This window comes from Hevea brasiliensis, chromosome 10 (assembly GCF_030052815.1).
Source record: "Hevea brasiliensis isolate MT/VB/25A 57/8 chromosome 10, ASM3005281v1, whole genome shotgun sequence".
Classification (NCBI taxonomy): domain Eukaryota; kingdom Viridiplantae; phylum Streptophyta; class Magnoliopsida; order Malpighiales; family Euphorbiaceae; genus Hevea; species Hevea brasiliensis.
The window spans coordinates 6310814-6329417 of NC_079502.1; the positions used below are offsets into that span (position 1 = coordinate 6310814).

At 35.3% G+C, this 18604-nt stretch overlaps 2 protein-coding genes across 4 annotated transcripts; both read right to left on the reverse strand.

Annotated features, from left to right (window-relative positions):
- Positions 1-1488: 1488 nt before the first annotated feature.
- LOC110639686 (NADH dehydrogenase [ubiquinone] 1 alpha subcomplex subunit 9, mitochondrial) lies at positions 1489-5953 on the reverse strand. Its single transcript, XM_021790738.2, has 12 exons — positions 5811-5953; positions 5586-5682; positions 5161-5225; positions 4879-4964; positions 4654-4738; positions 4497-4567; positions 4125-4256; positions 2853-2968; positions 2634-2757; positions 2490-2558; positions 2016-2136; positions 1489-1914 (listed from the first exon to the last, which is right to left on the reverse strand). Exons 1-12 carry the CDS (start codon positions 5893-5895, stop codon positions 1775-1777), a joined length of 1191 nt encoding a protein of 396 aa, XP_021646430.2. The 5' UTR covers positions 5896-5953; the 3' UTR covers positions 1489-1774.
- A 1051-nt stretch (positions 5954-7004) lies between these two features.
- Positions 7005-16232, reverse strand: LOC110639695 (ABC transporter C family member 5). Of its 3 annotated transcripts, XM_058129056.1 has the most exons (12): positions 15643-16224; positions 13115-15385; positions 12655-12975; positions 12491-12577; positions 11340-12035; positions 11028-11192; positions 9813-10107; positions 9325-9539; positions 8553-8858; positions 8072-8135; positions 7730-7969; positions 7005-7561 (listed from the first exon to the last, which is right to left on the reverse strand). In XM_058129056.1, the coding sequence occupies exons 2-12, from the start codon at positions 15212-15214 to the stop codon at positions 7449-7451; spliced, it is 4602 nt and encodes a 1533-aa protein (XP_057985039.1). In that variant the 5' UTR covers positions 15215-15385; positions 15643-16224; the 3' UTR covers positions 7005-7448. The 3 variants fall into 3 exon arrangements, 2 of the variants coding, with proteins under 2 accessions (XP_057985039.1, XP_057985038.1); XM_058129055.1 differs by having other exon boundaries at positions 13115-16224; XR_009140651.1 differs by lacking the exon at positions 7005-7561 and having other exon boundaries at positions 7876-7969; positions 8072-8148; positions 13115-16232.
- Between the last annotated feature and the right edge of the window lie 2372 nt (positions 16233-18604).

Sequence of the window (18604 nt, forward strand, 5' to 3'; positions counted from 1 at the left end):
AATTAAACATAGCGGCTTTGAAAATTCAATTTTATCACCGTCTTCTATGCTCATTCTAATAGTACATGGCCCCAAAAAACCAGAAGAGTAGTCCATTTTAGGGTTGAACATACATGTGAAATTGTCTAGCACAATAAAACAGGACCCTTTATGCAGAGGTCTATTTTAAATGGAGCCATTCGTTGTGGCAGGTGGTAGAGAAGCATACAGTAAATGTTCAAGCCTAGATCAAGCGAATGGGCAGCCACTAAAGATGTTTATCACCACACGACAAAAATTGGAATCCCCATATTGACTATGACATATGCGGATGAGGTTCATTAAGATGCATCTTTAGATCCTACACTTGAAGGAGATCAACTGGGTGTTTACCACGTACTATTATAATGGGAATTTGTTGTAAACAACATTACATTTGACAAATCATCAAAATCCAAATCCAAATGGGCATGGTTAAAGAGAAATCATCATAGAACAAGTGTCAACTAGAAAAGGGATTTGAATTTGGCGTATTCAGCCATTGAGCAAGTCAATAAACAAATATAATTATGGACAATTATTACAGTATTGGAAATTATGAAAATGATAGAATTAAGAGGAGTAATAAGACAAATAATGCAATAAATATGCCAGAAAGCCCTAACTTAGAGCCCAATGTAGTATCCTTTTTGTTTGTTTCTTTCTTCTTGCCTATCTTCAAGTCTTCCAAAAATATGCTAACACCCGGATCTCTCATCTTTACTTCACTACCAAGCAGTATGGAATTGTTTACCACTTGAATATTGTTGTTTACATAAATGTTAATGCAGCAACTATCTTGTGTCTTACCTGTATGAGCTCCATGGCGTATGGTCATTGCAGCCCCAACATTTCTTCCCTTCAAGGTGACACGATCGAACGAGCCATAGCTGGTTTCTGAGGCCATGAGGTGTTTTGATCAATCTTGATAAGTTAATAATTGCAAGCCATGAATGTTGTGAGAGGGGAGTAAGTCACGGTTGATTTCCCAGATTCCTCTTTGCTTGCCTTCTGGGTTATGCAATTTGAGCTTTTCCCATGCTACAGCTAAAAGTGATGTTTGCATGGAATGACTTCAGATACAATATAGTGTTTCTCGTATTGCTTAAGCCGTTTGGGAATGAGCAGATCTATCTCCATGCAGCATTCAACACATCAAATTGGGGGAAGAATAAAAAGAAAAATGTGATTTGATGAAGCTTAGGGCTGCTCTCAAGGGCTAATACATACCCAAGACTCGACTTTACAATAGTTTTACAGGAACCTATGAGATAATTTAATGCAATTGATTCTTGTACTTAATACTCCAACAAAATATTCTTTTTATTTTGAAAACCCGGTTGAAAAACTAATTACTCTTTCCCAACTTGCACAAGTGCCCATAATATTTCTAACAATCGTACAACTCAAAAGCAGTTTAAGTATTATCGACATCATTATTATTTCCCATGGAGTTCCCTTGGAAACTGGTTATGCTTTGAAAACCTATGATGCCAAGGCTTGGAATTTATTAGTAATACCAAAAACTCTACAACAGATAAAGATGTGGCTGTCATAAACAGTTATCAAGATCCCAATCATCAAGCAAGGTTATTGAGATGAATATATGCTCCATCATTAGCAGGAGAAACAAGATTCTTGCATTCTAGGTCTTTCCATTCTCTCAAGAAATTGAAGGCCATTGCCCATTCATTCCAAATTTTCCAAACAAGCAGCGGACCAGAAACATTTGGAAATGAAAGAAGACCCAAAGAACTTATGGAAAAGCATCTGGGGATACCCTTTCACTGACTGTAGAACCAAATTGTGGCCCACCCTTGCGATATGAGATAAGAAACTCAACAGGGTATCCCTTCAACTTATGTGGCACAATCCCAAGATCATGAAATGTTAAAGCTGCAATCCAAATCAGAAATCAAGTAATGTAAATAAGAATAGATTGAGATATAGAAAGAAGCAAGTACAAAGCCTCCAATGCATTAATGTATTGTACTAACCATTGTCTGACACCACTATATCCTTAGTAAGTGCATTGATCTCATCCAAATTGAATATGTTGGGAGTCGGTAACGGAAATGGAACCTTGTTTAATAGTACTTCTCGTGGTGTTGCAAGCAGCTGAAAGCAAGCAAACCGTATGTATATAATTAATTAGTATCACTTTTGAACAATAACAAAATTCCAGCAACCACCTAATACTAGCAAACACACACACACATAAAAGCTTCATAGTAAATGCACAATTTAGAAAGGAAAACAGGCACTGTTTATTTATTTATTCAATTAGAAGATTACATGTTCCACATTTGAATCACCAAATTAGCAAATTCGCACTCTGCTCAATATTACGGGATACACTACTGGTGGATTCAAAAATCACATACATGCGCTTAAATGCCCAAGAGCAAAATTAGTTGTTACTTATTTCAAAACAAAATTAATTTACAACATACAGCAGCTCAAATATTTACCTTCGCAATGGGGAATGGAACTTTGACATAGCGAGGCCATTCACGAATCGTGTCAAACATAAGCTCTGCCTGCAGAGCAAATAGGCTTCAGTAATATCACCTAGCATCGACGAAAGTTTGAAGCAAATTGGAAGTGAAGTTTACCAATTCACGCATAGTAAAGATTTCTGGTCCACCAAGCTCATAAACTTTTCCCATGCTGGTTCCATCATCTTTCAGGGCTGCAACAATTGCAGCAGCTACATCAACAACATATACAGGTTGGATTCTGCAACGAATAAACTGTTAGGAAACCCTGCACAAGAAGTGCACGAATAGAAAAGTGTGCTGTCCACAAGGGCAATTGATACAATAAAGACTCACTTGGTAGATCCATCTCCAATAAGTGGAAGAAATGAATATTTTTTTGCAAAATGGGCCCACCGATTAAGAATTCGATCCTCTGTACCAATCATAACAGCAGGTTTCACGACTGTGGCCTACAGAAGTTGGTGTCTGTTAGACAATTAGCTATTGAAACTAACATTCAGAACAACCATAACAAAGGGAAAACATGGTAATACAAAAAATAAGAGGATGCTGTTTCTTTGATCTTAACCACTAAATAAATTTCCCATCTGTCATTACACATATTTTTTGAACTCTTGGAAGGTACTTTAGATTAAAAATGCCTATTTGTACATGTGTTTTGGTTGTGTCTCCTTCCTGGCTCATTCAAAAATCATGCACTTATAGCACACCTTTCAAGCACATGATTGAATAGCAAAGGCATCAACTTGTTAAAGTTCATTGTGTTTCATTTTCTAGATCAGCAAAAAGCTTTTGTGTTCCTAAAACGCCATCAGCTCCTCAGTCTGAAAAATTTTGAGAAAACAATATCGTTCGGATAATGATCACTTCATACAGTGGAAGACAACTACCAACTCTAAAGTAACACGATAAAGAAATTTTCAAAAACACTATCATTAGTGTAATAAAAAAATCAATGGGAGCAGACAAACTTAAAAATATCCAAATAACTTCTGACGCTTTCAAAACGTTATTGCTTGCACAATCACTCACACATTCTGTATGAGGAAGGTGGACGGGGAAGGAAGAGAGTGGAAGTTACTGCATCACTTTGTCAAGCTGCAAATAATAAGAATGGATTGGAAAGGATATTAAAAGGAACCTCTCTTTCAAAATACTCTTCCTCACAAAAGTTAGCAGAAAGAGGAAGAAAAAAATAGAATCATCCAACATTTTTTTAATCCATTCTTTTCTTGATTTCTTCCCTATTCCCTATTCTTTTCTTTCATTGAAAGAAAAAGAGGGAAGAATTTCCCTTCCCTTTCTTATACTTGTCTTCTTCTTTCCTTCCTTTCGACCACATATACTGTAAGCAGAACCAAAATGTTCTATTCTTTACAGGCATAATGCAGGATGCTCATTGTTTCATCCATTTTCATATTGGTTCAACCACTGGATTTGAACTTAAATAACAAGCTTCCTTGTCCCCATCTCTTTCAGACCCATTTTCATAATTGTGCGTATGATTTGTCTGAAATATGTTCTTCTCTCTGCTTTATATATATATACCATAAAGCAGAGAGAATAAAGAGTTGGAACCCATTGCAAACCAAAACTATAAATTACCTCAGGTATTTCTCTTAACACAGCTTCTTCTGCAGCAGCTTTAGCTCTTAGCATTCTTGATGGAGATGAAGAAGATGCTCCTAAGCATGAAACTTGAATATATCTCATGATACCTCCATGTTCTTTAGCAATCTGCACAAGTAAGGTACTGCATCATACATTTTCTCTCCTAGTTATTATGACAACATAAACATGAATACTATGAAATATGTATTGATCATGTTGACAATCAAAGTGACCACCAGAACATGGATTTTTTTACTTGTTAATAAAAACGCTTTGCCCAAGAATCCACATTCATCAGAAGCGAAGCACCAACGTGAACATAATTTAAAATGCTGTCATGATTTAACAGGAATGGCAGAAACCTACCATTGCAAGTTGTTCAGCCATCGCATGGTTCACTTCCTCAAAACTGTAGTTTCTTGTCTCATATTCCCTTCCTGTCAAAACAATAGCAGGCTGGGTCAGGATAAATTTGTACTCTTAGATCAGAAAACTTAGATAGGTTGCAAGTTAAGAATGATACCAATAAGATTAATAACAACATTGGCCTTTGCCATAACAGCCTTAATTGAATTTTCATCTCTTGGTTCATACTTCATTGGTACAATCTAAGCAGCAAAAAGGGGGAGATATTTATATTATAAAGAAACGGTGCAACCCTTGCAAAATAAACAAATAAAAGCACACCAATACAAGCTGTGCTTGTCATGTAGTCAGAACGTCTTCAAATAATCAGAAACTACTCTACCTGACCCAAATCACCCATTAATTTGAGATGGCGATGACAATCCTCAGAACCTCGGAAAGGAACTAACACTTGAGATCCCATTTTAGCTGGAACAAAAATAACAGTATCAGCAAAAGTATGCATTAAACATACACACTCATACATTTTACACTTTTAGCAAACAAGTTGTGAATAACAAAATCAATACTACTGGACTTAGAAAGTGCTAAAACAACAGTCCATGCAATCTGGTAATATTTACAAGCATGTTCTAATCAAAGCAATAAGATTCATTCAACTCACCAAGTTGCTGCACAAGGTAACGACCAAGGAACCCCGTAGCTCCAAACACTGTAGCAATAATGCCACTGAAAAAAAAAAGGCTTGTTTAAATGTTTTGCAAATTAAACAAGGAAGCTAACATTTAGTCGGCCAGGAACGAAAGAAAATATACCAAAAAAGAGAAAGAAAAATCTATTTTCTGTTTGCTAAGCTTCTCATTTGAAATGAAACTCCCAAACCTACTTAAGCCATGAAGAACTTTCATTGATCAAATTCAACAAAACGGAATTCAATTAATTTGCAAATGAAACAAATTGTTACTATTTATTTCAGCTGATCGAATATGTTTACATTTCCTTACATTTACAAGAAAAGAGTAGACATAATTTCCTTCAGTTTCTATTCAACCAAACAAGGACTAAGGAGAAATCAAAAACCACAGATACCTAACAGAAGATCTTCCACCAGTACCCTTGCGAACGAGGTGGCCCACACCTTTGGGAGCGAGAGTAGATCCATACCGTGGGTGATCAGCTCCATAATCTGTAAGAGGTCAACAGCAAGAACAATGCTTAGCAAAAATTTGAGCAAATTATGAGAATGCGTAAAAATGATCAAAAGAAAAACCCTAAAAAAAATTATAAAAAAAAAAAGAGGAAAGGGAGGATTACAGAGCGGGTTAATTGATTTGAGAGACGCAGTTGAAGCTGCGGTAGAGATAGCCTGGTGACCTAATCGTCTCGAAATCGCCTGCATCGTTCACACTTCAGAGCCGCACAGAGGGAGGGAGAGAGAGGGAGTACAGGCTTGCTTGCTTGCTTGCTGTTGGAGGTATATGGATTTGGGTCTGTTTATGGGCTGGGCCGGTCCTAGCCCATAACCTCTATTCTACTATAAACAGGCTCAAATTTGAGTAACGTGACTTCTATTATAATCAACTATTGTAATAAATAAAATCATTGTATATATAAATAATAAAATAAATATTTTATTTTATTTAAAAGTAAGATATGATAAATAATAATATTATAATTTTGTATTGTTTGATTCTAAAGTGTGGGTAGGTAAATAAAGTATAAATATTTTTATTTTGTAAATGGATATATTTTAATATTTAAATAAGGATAATTTTAAAATTATAAAATATATTAATGATAATATGAGTGATGAAAATTTTTAAAGTTTTGAAGTCTTTTTCAATTTATCAATTTGAGGGTTAAAAAAAGTGTGGATTTAGAGTTTTTAAAATTTTTAAAAATTCTTAAAAAAAAAAAAACTTTACTTACAAATAAATCACTAATGCAGCTATTACTTAAAAACTAATCCTCCATTCAAGCATAGTGTAAAATGTTTGGAATTTTGTAAAAAATTATATTTAAAAATATATTCTCATTTGAAATGTTTTAATTAAATAAATCTATATATATGTATGTGTGTTATGTTAGCCATTAACCTATCATAACCCTTTAAGTAGAATTAAATTATTAACGATAAATGTACTAAAAATATTATTAAAAAATTATCAAGTAGTATGGGTTAAAAGTCATTTTCCAAATCCAAGACGGCTGTGTTTGTGCTGTTGAGCTTTGAGAACACTCTAGGACTCTACTGGAGGTAAGTAGGGTAGTAATAATGACTTGCAGACTTGTAGTTTGAAACCAAGAATTGTTCATACACTTAACCCAAACTACTTGATCTAAAATAGTTCAATAAACACACATCAATTAGGGGCTAGGGAGGGAGAAGGATAAAGAGGCAGGTCGTCTAACCAAATGCAATATTTTCCTTTTCCCATGTCATTATATTGAAAAATGACAAGAAAAATAAGAAGAAAATGAGGGGATGAAGAGACATAGTAGGCAAAATTTCAGGCATCCAAAATTTCTAGTCTAAAACTGAATTATGCCACTAGAATAAAGTGGGATTGACATTTGACTAGTTCAGCTCTACAAATTTCTTAAGCCAAAAACAAAATCCTGCTTTACCTAAACACTAGTTTATTGCACATCATTGAACAGATATAGACCCCTCCATTTTTCTCCTACAGTGTAATTATTACCAAACCCTTACCCCACCAACTTATTTACTTTTCAAAGTATGCCAACTGCGCCTGAATTCTCCCATTCTGCTCTAAGTGATGAACACCCTCAACCCGAGATTACGTTCACCAATAGGGATTTGGTGCAAGGACTGATGCTGCAGCATTTTCTCTTCCTGTTTGCAAATGCAGCAGTGGCCGCTTCACTTTGTGGCTGTCAGTCTGCTCTTGCTGCCCCCAACCTGAAGGATTTTTGGCCATGCCATCTAATTCAGAAGTCCGGTATGCCACTTGACCTTGATGAATACTCTGTTACCAGCTTTAGAAACATGGATGATTTATCCTCTAACAATCGTACTGGAGTATCAAACTCTGCAACTCGACCTGCAAAAGTATACCGTAGCGAAATTAGTTTCATGAGAACTTTTCACTTCACAACTCCGCCAAAACGAACAACTCCAGTCATCAGTGTCCTATACGTCAATTATGCCACACTGAGAAAGAACTCAACCATATGATAGAAGTCAACATTGTGAAATTATTAGTACGCACCATCACTGAGTACCAAAACAAGATCACTGTCGATAACAGTTGGAATACGATGTGCAATTGTGCACACAGTGCAATTCTTAAACTCTGTACGGAGAATCTTCTGAAGGAGATTGTCTGTAGCTGTATCAACTGATGCTGTTGCTTCATCTAGCACCAGTATTCTTGCCTGCTTGAGCAAAGCCCTGCCCAGGGAAACAAGTTGCCGTTGTCCTACACTCCAATTATCTCCATTTTCTAGCACTACAAATTAGACAGTCCAATCAATTACGCCACCCAAACTTTGGGGATTATGAGGGAGAAGAAAAAATTGATACCATATTGTCCAATCTGCTAGTTGCATACCTGGTGTATCCAGCTTTTGCTCTTTCATACGGACTACCTCCCCAAGCTGAGACTTATCAAGAGCCTGTGACAAATATCTGAACTCTCAGAACATAAGCAGAAAATATTTCACACATTACAAATTGTTTACTTAGGCACAAATTGGCAATATAGCATTTCAAAGTGGGAAATTAATACTTATATCAATACCAGCAATCATTTATACATCTAAATATTTAATGTTTTAAAAATCGGTAATGTGATTGATTTACGAAAGATATTTACTTTTGGATCTCAATTACCAGAAGACAATAATCCATTATAACATTAAGTAATACATGCTGAGCTATTCTATAAATTGGCCAAAAACTTAATATGCAGATGTCAGTGAGAACTTTTGTTCAAAGAATGACTAAAATCAAGACCTTCTTTTCAACATGAAATCCAGGTCAACTTGCATGTAATTACATAAATAAGGGAGAAAAAAAATGGTGAATAAAACCTGCCAAATTTCCTGATCCGAATGCTCTTCAAGGGGATCAAGATTGCCCCTAATTGTCCCTTCAAATAAGGTTGGATCCTGGGGTATGATACTCAGACGGCTACGAAGATCATGTAGGCCAATTGTAGAAATATCAATGTTGTCTATAATGATTCTTCCTTCAGCTGGTTCAATTAATCGAAATAGTGCTTGGATCAATGTAGATTTACCACTTCCAGTTCGCCCAACTATTCCAATTTTGCTTCCACCAGGAAAGGCGCATGATATCCCATGAAGTACCATGGGAAGATTCTCAGCATAACGAACCTTCAGAAAAGAAAGAAATAGTCAGCATTTTCGAACCAATTCCTATAATTAAGAATCAGCCAGATCATCTTGCTTGCATTGTTTTTCTCCAAAATTATTATAATCATGTCCAGAATAGAAAGAGATGCATGATTCCTACTGAAGACATCATGACTATCAAACTCCATGGTACAAGATTGATAACTCCAACTGGACATCAGGGAGAATGGGGGTATTAATTTTTAGTTTGAAACCAGATTATTTACGCATGTTGGCATGATATATCCTATGTTAATTAGCACATAACCTGATGTAGGGTAGGTTAGAAACATCTTACACCAGGCCCAAGAATGCCAAGAGACTCAAAAATGGTACACGTCATCTGAGGAAAAACTAACAATATAAACAGCACAAAGTGAAATAGAGTACATAGTTCCTCATTGCAGGATAATGCACATGCATGGTGGAATAAACCTGCGCTTCGTACCTTCAAATCAATCAGTTCTATTGTCCCATTTTCTGGCCATGAGGATGGAGTGCGGAAACTCTCAATCACTGATGGAGCTTCACTTGGAATTTGGCTGTACTGATAAATCCTTTCTATAGAAATAATTTTGTTTTCTAGTTTGCAAAAGCTAAGTATCCACCGCGATAGGCGTGCATTTAAATTAAGGCCATATGTTACTGCAAGGCCGGCCATGCCTGTAAAGAACACCCATGTATGATTGGCAACAGCATAAATTTACAAATTAAAATAGTTACTTTGTTTTATTATTTATATTGTATCAACTTCAATCAATTTCTACCATAAGCTAAGCCTTGTCAGACTAAAATAGAAATTGAAAACATCAACATACTCTCTCTGCATATAAAGTTCCCCGAGCATATAAGGGTGGGTGGGTGTGTCTGTGTGTGTTTCCTTGTGTGTGTGTGTGTGTGTGTGTGTGTAGAGTAATGCAGAAATGATAAACTTACTTGGATCAATACTTCCGTGAGGAAAGCTAACAAGTAAAATCATGCAGAAAGCAAATACAAAGGTTGAAAGCAATTCCATGCGTAGGCATAGCCATTCAATAGCAGCAAGACTACAGAAGAATGGACGAGCAAAGCAATCAAGAAGATAAAGATTCCTCTTCATGAACCTTTTTTCTTGCCCAAAGCCCCTTATTGTGGCTGCTCCAGCTATTGACTCACCAAAAAGATGGATGATAGGAGATTTCTGGATACTAACTATGCGGACAAGTTCCCTTGATGAAGCCATGTAGTATTTCTGCACATGGGCATACTGATAGTAAGTTGACAAATCTTTTAATAACAGTTAGCCAAATTATCAGATTGTCCTTAAATTAGAAGTTGAAGTCCTAAATCATAACTAGTTAGATACAATAGCTCTTCTCTGATGACCAAGTGGAAATAAACTTCACAAATTATGATTGAAACGGTCCAAGCAGTATGGACACAAATAATGTGATGCAGTTAAGGAAAACAAGATTTAGGAATTATTTTGATTTAATTTTTAATAGTGTTAGTATGATCTTCAATTCAGATTTTCTAATACAATTTATAATAGGAAGTTTAGGTTTCTATTATTTAGGAATTCTATTGTCATTGGGAATATTATAAATGTTAAAGCAGGTTTAGAATTTCCTAGTTAATATTGGTTTTAATATTTTCCTATTTTGGGATTCCTAATCCTAGTAGGATTAGTTATTAGTCTATAAATACCTGTGTAATTTAGGTATTTTTCCAGAGTTTTGTTATTTGACCATTGAGAATTAAATGAATTAGAGATTTGAGTGTGTTATATTGGTTCTACATCATAATGTGGTTTCAAATGGTGGAAATTTCAGCAACAATATCAAACAATTTATATCATGATCAAGGCATGAAAAAGGCCTCAGGGTTGATAATTTCAACTACAAATGATAAATATGACACTTTAAGGGGTAAAGACTATATTGAGTGAAACCCAGAGAAATAGAGTGCTATAAGTCACTGAGAAAGAGGCGTAACCAACTTCCAACATCCAGTTAATGGTTTTATGGTCTTCCCATAAAAAGGCTTGTTCACTGTCACACACAATGTCACAAGCATGCAGGAAAATTACAAATGTCCTTGAGCAACTTGCAAAAACTCAGTATCCTTTAATTCTCTGTGTGAAACACCTTCAAGGAAAAATCGATTAATCACCTGCATCCATAAGCAAGTAATAGCCATAGGAACAACAAGAAGCAACACTTGCCAAGTAACTTTGGTCATTACACCGACAATTCCAAGAAGTTGTATTGTTGTTGAAGCAAACCCACCAAGCCTAAAAGGGATATCAAGATCCACAACACTTTGATCTATGGATACCTGTAAGGTCATACATAATCACTATTATATAAAATACAAGAAATGAGTGAGTGGGTAAAAGAAAGAGAAATTATTCTTCGAGAGCGAGAGAGAGAGAGAGAGAGCATCCAGATGATATACATTTCCAGCAAAAACAGATAAACTTACACGATTCAAGATCCGTCCTGCTGGAGTAGAGTCAAAGAAAGACATTGGTGCCCGAAACACGCTAGTAAGCATCTTCAAAAACAACTTCTGTGCAGCTGCCAGGCCAAATGTAGCAACTAGAACAGCCCTTACAAATATAAACCACGAGCTCCCAAAAGCAAGGGCCATATAAACACCAAGAAGGACCATAGGACTCACCCTAGGTTGGCCTCCTTCAGTTTGGGGATTTGCCCAAGCCATCCACCAATTACTAGCTATTTGTAGAAACTGAAATAATGCTTGTGCAAGGATAATAAGTGGAATTAATAAGCCTTTATATGCTGCAGCCATATATGACAAGTAAACCTTCATGTTGACTCTCCCTCTCACCCTTTCCTCTTCCTGAACAAGCTGCTTTTTCCTCGAGCGCTTTGCTTTCTTTTTCTCTTTAATTGCTTTCTGATCTGACACCGATGCACTCTCTTGCACTTCCTTTGCCAAAATGTCAACATTACTTCCAGTTGCATCACATTTTTTGTTAAATATGACAGAGCCATCCAAAGACAAACTCTCATCTGAATCATCAGATGAGTGAGTTGGGATATCCATAGCTCCAATTGCTTCATGGTGAGCTGAGACCAAAGCTTTAAAATCAGTTCCTGCCTGTAAAAGATCATCATATTTCCCTGCCTGTATAATGCGCCCTTCCTTGAGAACCTAGATAAACCGAAGCAAGCATTTAGTAAATCTCTTTGGAGCAAAGAAAGTCCGTACACATTTAACCCATCCATCAACATTCACATTTTGACTTGAAGAGAAACCTAGCTCCTTCATTGATGGAAATTGATGTTTATTTTTTCCATATATATGGATGCCCACTAAAACCTCCAGCATTAGGCATCAACAACAACACTAATAATAAAAGAATCTCGAAAAATCAACAAAAATAAGGAATAGATCTTATCAAAATGAGAACTGAAAGCAATATCAATATGCAACCGCAAAACTAATGAACACAATAACAGAATAAGTTGATGATTATGAAAAGCAAAGATAAAATAAAATAATAAAAAGAGATACCTTCTCATTCAGATGTGAGGCAAGATATAAAGGCCAAGGTGGCCGGTCAATGCATAAACATAAAAAAGTAAAATGTGAAAGCAATTCCATACCAGTATTAAATCAGCAGCCGGCAAGAATTCAACTTGATGGGTCACAAAAATCACCGTCTTACTTGCTAGTGCTGTCAATATGTATTCCTGCAGTTCCATATCATATGTTCAGCAAATAGATTTATTTGAACAGCAATATTCATGATTCTTTGGGCAGATCTAACCTTGAACAACTCAGAACCTGTGTGTGCATCAACAGCACTAAAGGGATCATCAAGTAAATAAATATCTGCATCTTGATATAGTGCCCTTGCAAGCTGTACCCGTTGCTTCTGGCCACCACTCAAATTTATACCTCTATCACCAATGATGGTCTGATCGCCATGTGAGAAAAGTTCCAAATCTTTTTTCAGTGAACAAGCATGGATAACATTTTTGTACTTTGCTTTATCCATTGGGCTGCCAAAAAGAATATTTTCTTCAATATTTCCAGATTGTATCCATGCTGACTGGGAAACATAAGCAGCAGTGCCACAAATTCTTACCTGGGAAAAAAGGAGAGAACAAATTTAGGAATTTTCAATTATCAATAACTGAGGAAAGAAGAAATCATGGTTGATAGAAAAATAACATTAATCATAAATTGAAAGATAAGGTAAAAAAAAAAGGCCTAAATTAACATACTTCACCAGAGATTTTGGGAATCTCTCCAAGGATGCAAGAGAGAAAGCTTGATTTTCCGGAGCCAACCATGCCACAGACAGCTACACGCATCCCTCTCTGCACCTTCATATGAATGCCTGATAAAGTGGGCCTTGAAGAAGAAGAAGAAGGGTCCCAACAGAACTCACCATCATTAATTTCTATGGCCATGTTTGTCGTACATCGTGGCAAAACAAGGGTTGCATCATCCTGCAACTCTTCTTCCTGCAGGAATCCAGAAATTCGATCAAGGGAAACTTTTGTCTGGGCCATCATTGAAACCAAGTCAGGGAAATTCCTGAGTGGTTCTTGTAGTATTCTGAAAGTGGCCAGAGCAGAAAGAACACCTCCCGCAGTGAGCTGACCACCCAACAATATTGAAGTACCAAAAGTAACAGCTGCAACAAATATGGGAGAGCTCCAGAAAATGAATGTAATAAAAGCTTGTGAATAGAGGGCCTTTCGAAGCCACCTAAACTCCACATGCCGCATCTCCTCCAACTTCACTCGATACCTTTCCTCCCAAGCTTGCAGCTTCAGAATCCTCATATTCCTTAGACACTCAGAAGTTTTCCTCATCCTGTCATCCTTCGCAGCCATTAATTTGTCTTGATAATCTTCTTGTATCTTAGCCAGAGGGACACTAACAATTATAGAGATAATGGTGGAAACTAAAGTTGCAATAGAAGCAATTCCAACATTCTTATACAAAATTGCAAGGGCAAGAATTATTTGCAAGGGAAGCATCCATATGTCATGGAGATACCAAGAGTAGTCCCCCACTCTCTGGACATCAACTGCCATGTAATTAACAATTTCTCCACTAGTGTGACTTTGCTTGGCCAAGCTTGAGAGCCTGAGTCCTTTTCGGTACACCATTGCTGTCAGAGCCGACCTGACATGCATGCCCAAAATATCAACACCAAGATACCATTGCCGGGTTGTTAAGGTCTCCACAAGCTTGGCCGAGAAGAATATCCCAGCTAGAATATATCCTTCATGAGGGAAAGTCTCCTTCCCCCCTAAATACTCAACAAAGTAGCTTATCATGTACGGACCCACATATGAGACAAGTGTATTTACCAAGGCAAATATGGCATTGCAAGCCGCTTCCTTCCAGAATGACTTGAGAATTGACCAAGCTAAAGAAGGCTGCTTTGAAGGATTTTCTGCCTTCAATTTCTCCCAGTTCAAATTTAAAACCTTATAATTAGTCTTAGCTCGATCTTTTGGAGCAAGAAGGGGAATGTCCTTAAGCTCAAGCGGTCTCTTTGCACCAATAGAAAGAAGTGGGTTTAACCAGGAAAGAGTAGCCAAGCTAAACAGCCCAGCATTACTGTAAGGAGTAACCTTGAGACACCCTGACTCTTCTTCAAGAAGCAATGGCTCTTGAAGATCAGAATTCCTACAAACTTGTATTCCAGTAATACCTCTAACTGCTACAAAACATAGAAAAGCAATAGCTGGAGTTGCAGCTAAATTCACCACAACATGAGAATTCAAATGCTTCGCACCTTCAACCAGAAAACTCCTCCCATCCACATACAAATTACACAAGCTGATAAAAAATGAGAAAAGCCACCATACTCTCAACAACAGAGGGAATTTCTCAGACGCCTTAAATTTACAATGAAGAGCTGAAAAGCTCAACACAAACCAAGCTAAACTTTGTGCAGCAGGCAAAGCAATTATAGACCAATCCACAACTTTCCCATTGACAGCCTCTCTAATCAAAGCAACACCATCAAACCCCAACGCCAAAAATTGCAAAAACAAAACATAGAAACAACAAAGTAGGACCAACTTAAACCCGGTACTGACTGTAACAACTCGAATCTCTCCATCAGCAGTACTTCGTCGAATTGGGCTTGAACTGGCAACTGGTGTATCATCCTTCAGCAATCTAATTCTACTAACACACACCAATATTTGCCTCGCAGATATTATGAAGAGAAAGACGAGGAAAAGCGTCAAATTGATGCAAGTTGAGGCTAGTTCAAATACGGGCAGGCCCTGAATTGCCTTCAAAACGGAGTGTGTCGATTGCGTGACGGTGTCATTAAGCAAGAAGGTGATACCCATTATCGACAATGGTAAGTTGGTGATTGAGATGAGCGAGTCGATGGTGGTGATGGTGGTGTTAGACTAGTTAATAATAAGCAGCAAAATGAGTAAGAGAGATCGAATCGTGTAGAGAAGGGCATTTCACCATCTGGATAATCAAAGGAGACTATAGCTCTTTGGAGATAGAATCTGCAGACACATTGCACATGGAAACAAACGGATTATTTTATCAACACGGTACACGAAGAGACAAAGAAACCGAGAGAGGGAGAGAGATAAAAGACAGAGAAGAATTGTTTTGAGCTTTGGTTTGTATCTTTCTCCTTTCACTCTGTGTGCGTCTCTCCCTACGTTATCTAGAGAGAAACACCAGGAGACAAAGAGATGGACGCAAAATCTCAAAATCTGGAAACAACCCAGTTGAGAAAACACCAAAACAACCTGACCTTGAAGTTCGTTTTTCCTAAGCCGGTGGCGATTGCCGAGGCGACCCTGTGATGGAGAGGCACCTCTTTACCTCCACGCCAAGCTCATCTCTGCTCCTCCTCTCAAACGCCCACAACACCCCCGCCCCCACACACACAGGGACACGACACAGAAGATAGAGAGAGAGCCAGAGAAGCCGTACCCCCACTCTAACTAACAATTCCACAATGAGTTACCGCATAAAGATTTTGCGAGAAACCTGAGAGAGAGAGAGAAATCCCCCCCTCTCGCTCTATATATATAATGTATATATTAATAAAGCTTTTGGCTACCTTTGGTTGTTGCAGCACTCGCCGTGTCTTGGAGGGGCGGTGAAATGAAAGTTTTTAAAGATTAAAAAGAAAAATATATATATATTAAAACCATAAAAACTCTATTGGGTTTCTGCTGGCATATAGTTTCATGGTGGTATCACTTCTCTGTTTGCTGCTATATATACAGAGGCAGGCCATCAGAGTAAGCTGCAACCATGTGTGAAGTTTTTAGAGAGAGAGAATATTATTCAGCAATTATAGGAATATTATTCACATTAGTTGATGAATGAGATCTTGATGGGATCTCATACTGTTTTGCAAACTAAATATTATCAGATTATACCTTCCAAATTGGTTTTGCTTCTTCTTGCTATTGGTTTTGTGATATTTCAGAAATTTAGTTGGGAAGTGCTTTTCACTATGATCATTTTTTCACTATAATTGAAATTATATAAAATTCAACAAAATTCATTGAGAAATGCTATTTATTATCATGTTTTCTATGTAATTTCACCGAAGAATATTAATAAGATTGAATTTAATAGTAAGACTCATTACACTTTTAAGATAAGAATTTAGATTCGAGATTTAGAAAATATCTATTGAGAGAGGTAGCCGTAAAGTCTTATTTTTATTTTTAATAATTAATCTTATGTAAGGTAGAATAAATATAAAAAAATAAAAAAAATTGAGAAAAATATTATATAAATAAATTTTATGATTTTTTGAATTTGTTTAATTTTAATTAAAATTTTATAATTTTAAAGATAATATTAATTGTTTTATTAATAATATAAAATTTCAATAATAAATATTGTTTTCATAAATTATAATACTATTGGTTGATGCTTGTAGGGCATGAGGTGTCATATATGGTGGTGGATTCATGAGTGAGATGCCATAATTGTAAGCTTTTTGAGGTCATTATTCTATAAGGATTCATGTTAGAGGTTTGTGAAAGTAAGGCCAATATGGGTACAATCTTGAAAGTCTAAGGGTTCCTGAAAACTCCCCATACAATTGCCCTATGTTTTTTGGACTATATTTAAGGCTTAATGGCCCCAGAAATAAAGGGATAGGCAGTGGATACCCAAGGTAATTTTGCATATTGTTTGATATTGAATGCCATCAGAAGTCAGCTACCCCACTTATCCATCCCCTCTCAACTCACCCATTGTGTTTGGCTTTTACCAATTTATGAAGACATAACATTCAATTTGAGCTTTTATTAATAGGTATTTGAGTTGTTTCAAAGCCATGAGGTTATATTTGAATTTAAATAGAAGTAAATTATATATAAAAAAATTAATTTCATTTTCTATTTGTTGATAATATCTAATTTAGATTAATTTAAATTTTATAATTAAATTGAGACATTTTATACTTTTTCCAAATTAATATAATTTCTTAGAAAAATAATAAAATATTATTATTTTAAAGCAAGATAAACATAAATGGGTGTCCAACTTTGAAAAACAAGAGAAGTAAAATTAAGAAAATATAAAACAAGGAGAAGTTAAACCAAATTAACTTAAATCTTATTTTGGTAGAGACAGCTCCAAATTCAATATATGGAACGATGTTGTGCCTGTTTGTCATTGCGTTTAGAAGCTTATGTTTTTTCTGAATAAAAGTATCATTCTAAATATAAAAAAAAATAGTTTAAAAAAATTATTTTATTATTTAAGTGTTTTTATGATTAAAATTTATTCAATTTAATTTTAAATTATTTTTTAATACTCTTTAATGAGTATATCTAAAAAGTTATTTTCTCAACAGCAGTTCAAACAGTAATACCAAACAAGCCTGTTAACAGGCATCCAAACTCATGAATAAGAGCAAATTTCACAACATCATAAAAGTAAAACAATATATGTATAAAAATTACATTACAATACATTTTATAAAGATTGTTACTTTCCTTGTGGTGGAACATGGAGGACAACTCATGATTAAATTTTATAGGAAAAGAAAACACTTCAATCTTTTTAAAAGATATATCTCAAATTGTTTGGAAACAATTTAAAAGACAATCAATTCAGAAAATCCCATTTGATAATTCTTATCATTATATGAAATTATTGCATATGTTCATAGCAAGACAAAACATCCTCATAACAAATCAATTTTAATTAAAGTTATTTTTTAAACTATAAAATTTTGAATTCAACCCTTAATTAGAAAATTATTAATAATTGACTAAAATATCCTTGTGATACCTTGAAAAAAAAAGTGATAAAAAGAGATAAACACATTGGAAATAACAATGGACAAGAGTAAAGTAAAAAAAAAAAGTAAAATAATGCTTCCTTAATTTTCTAAAATAATCATTAAAATTAGATAAAAAATATTTTCTAAAATATCACTTAAAATGAGACGAAGGGAGTAAATAATTTATATTACTAAATTATTTTTTAAATAATAAATTTTATTTTTTTAATGCACATTAAATAAGAATATAAATTAATAAATAAATTATTATTTTAAAAAGAAGAATGAACTATAATTTGAGATAGATATAAAAAATAATAATTCTAAATTGAGATAGATATAAAAAAAATAATAATTCTATCTTTTGAAATATAACACCCATTAAAAAAATTCAAAAAATAAAGTTAAAAAGTTGATGTGTTGTTTTCTCAATAAAGTGGATTATTTTGGCTTTTTC

What these genes read in the sequence shown, in the direction of transcription:
- LOC110639686 (XM_021790738.2), bottom strand. Translation starts at nt 5,895, where the DNA reads ATGCAGGCGATTTCGAGACGATTAGGTCACCAGGCTATCTCTACCGCA. An exon ending in GGTGGAAGATCTTCTGTTAG is followed by an intron (nt 5,226 to 5,585) that starts GTATCTGTGGTT and finishes TTTTTTTTTCAG; the next exon opens with TGGCATTATTGCTACAGTGT. An exon ending in TGTTGTTATTAATCTTATTG is followed by an intron (nt 4,568 to 4,653) that starts GTATCATTCTTA and finishes TTGTTTTGACAG; the next exon opens with GAAGGGAATATGAGACAAGA.
- LOC110639695 (XM_058129056.1), bottom strand. Translation starts at nt 15,214, where the DNA reads ATGGGTATCACCTTCTTGCTTAATGACACCGTCACGCAATCGACACAC. An exon ending in CGGCTGCTGATTTAATACTG is followed by an intron (nt 12,036 to 12,490) that starts GTATGGAATTGC and finishes CGGTTTATCTAG; the next exon opens with GTTCTCAAGGAAGGGCGCAT. An exon ending in TAGAACTGATTGATTTGAAG is followed by an intron (nt 8,859 to 9,324) that starts GTACGAAGCGCA and finishes TCTTTTCTGAAG; the next exon opens with GTTCGTTATGCTGAGAATCT.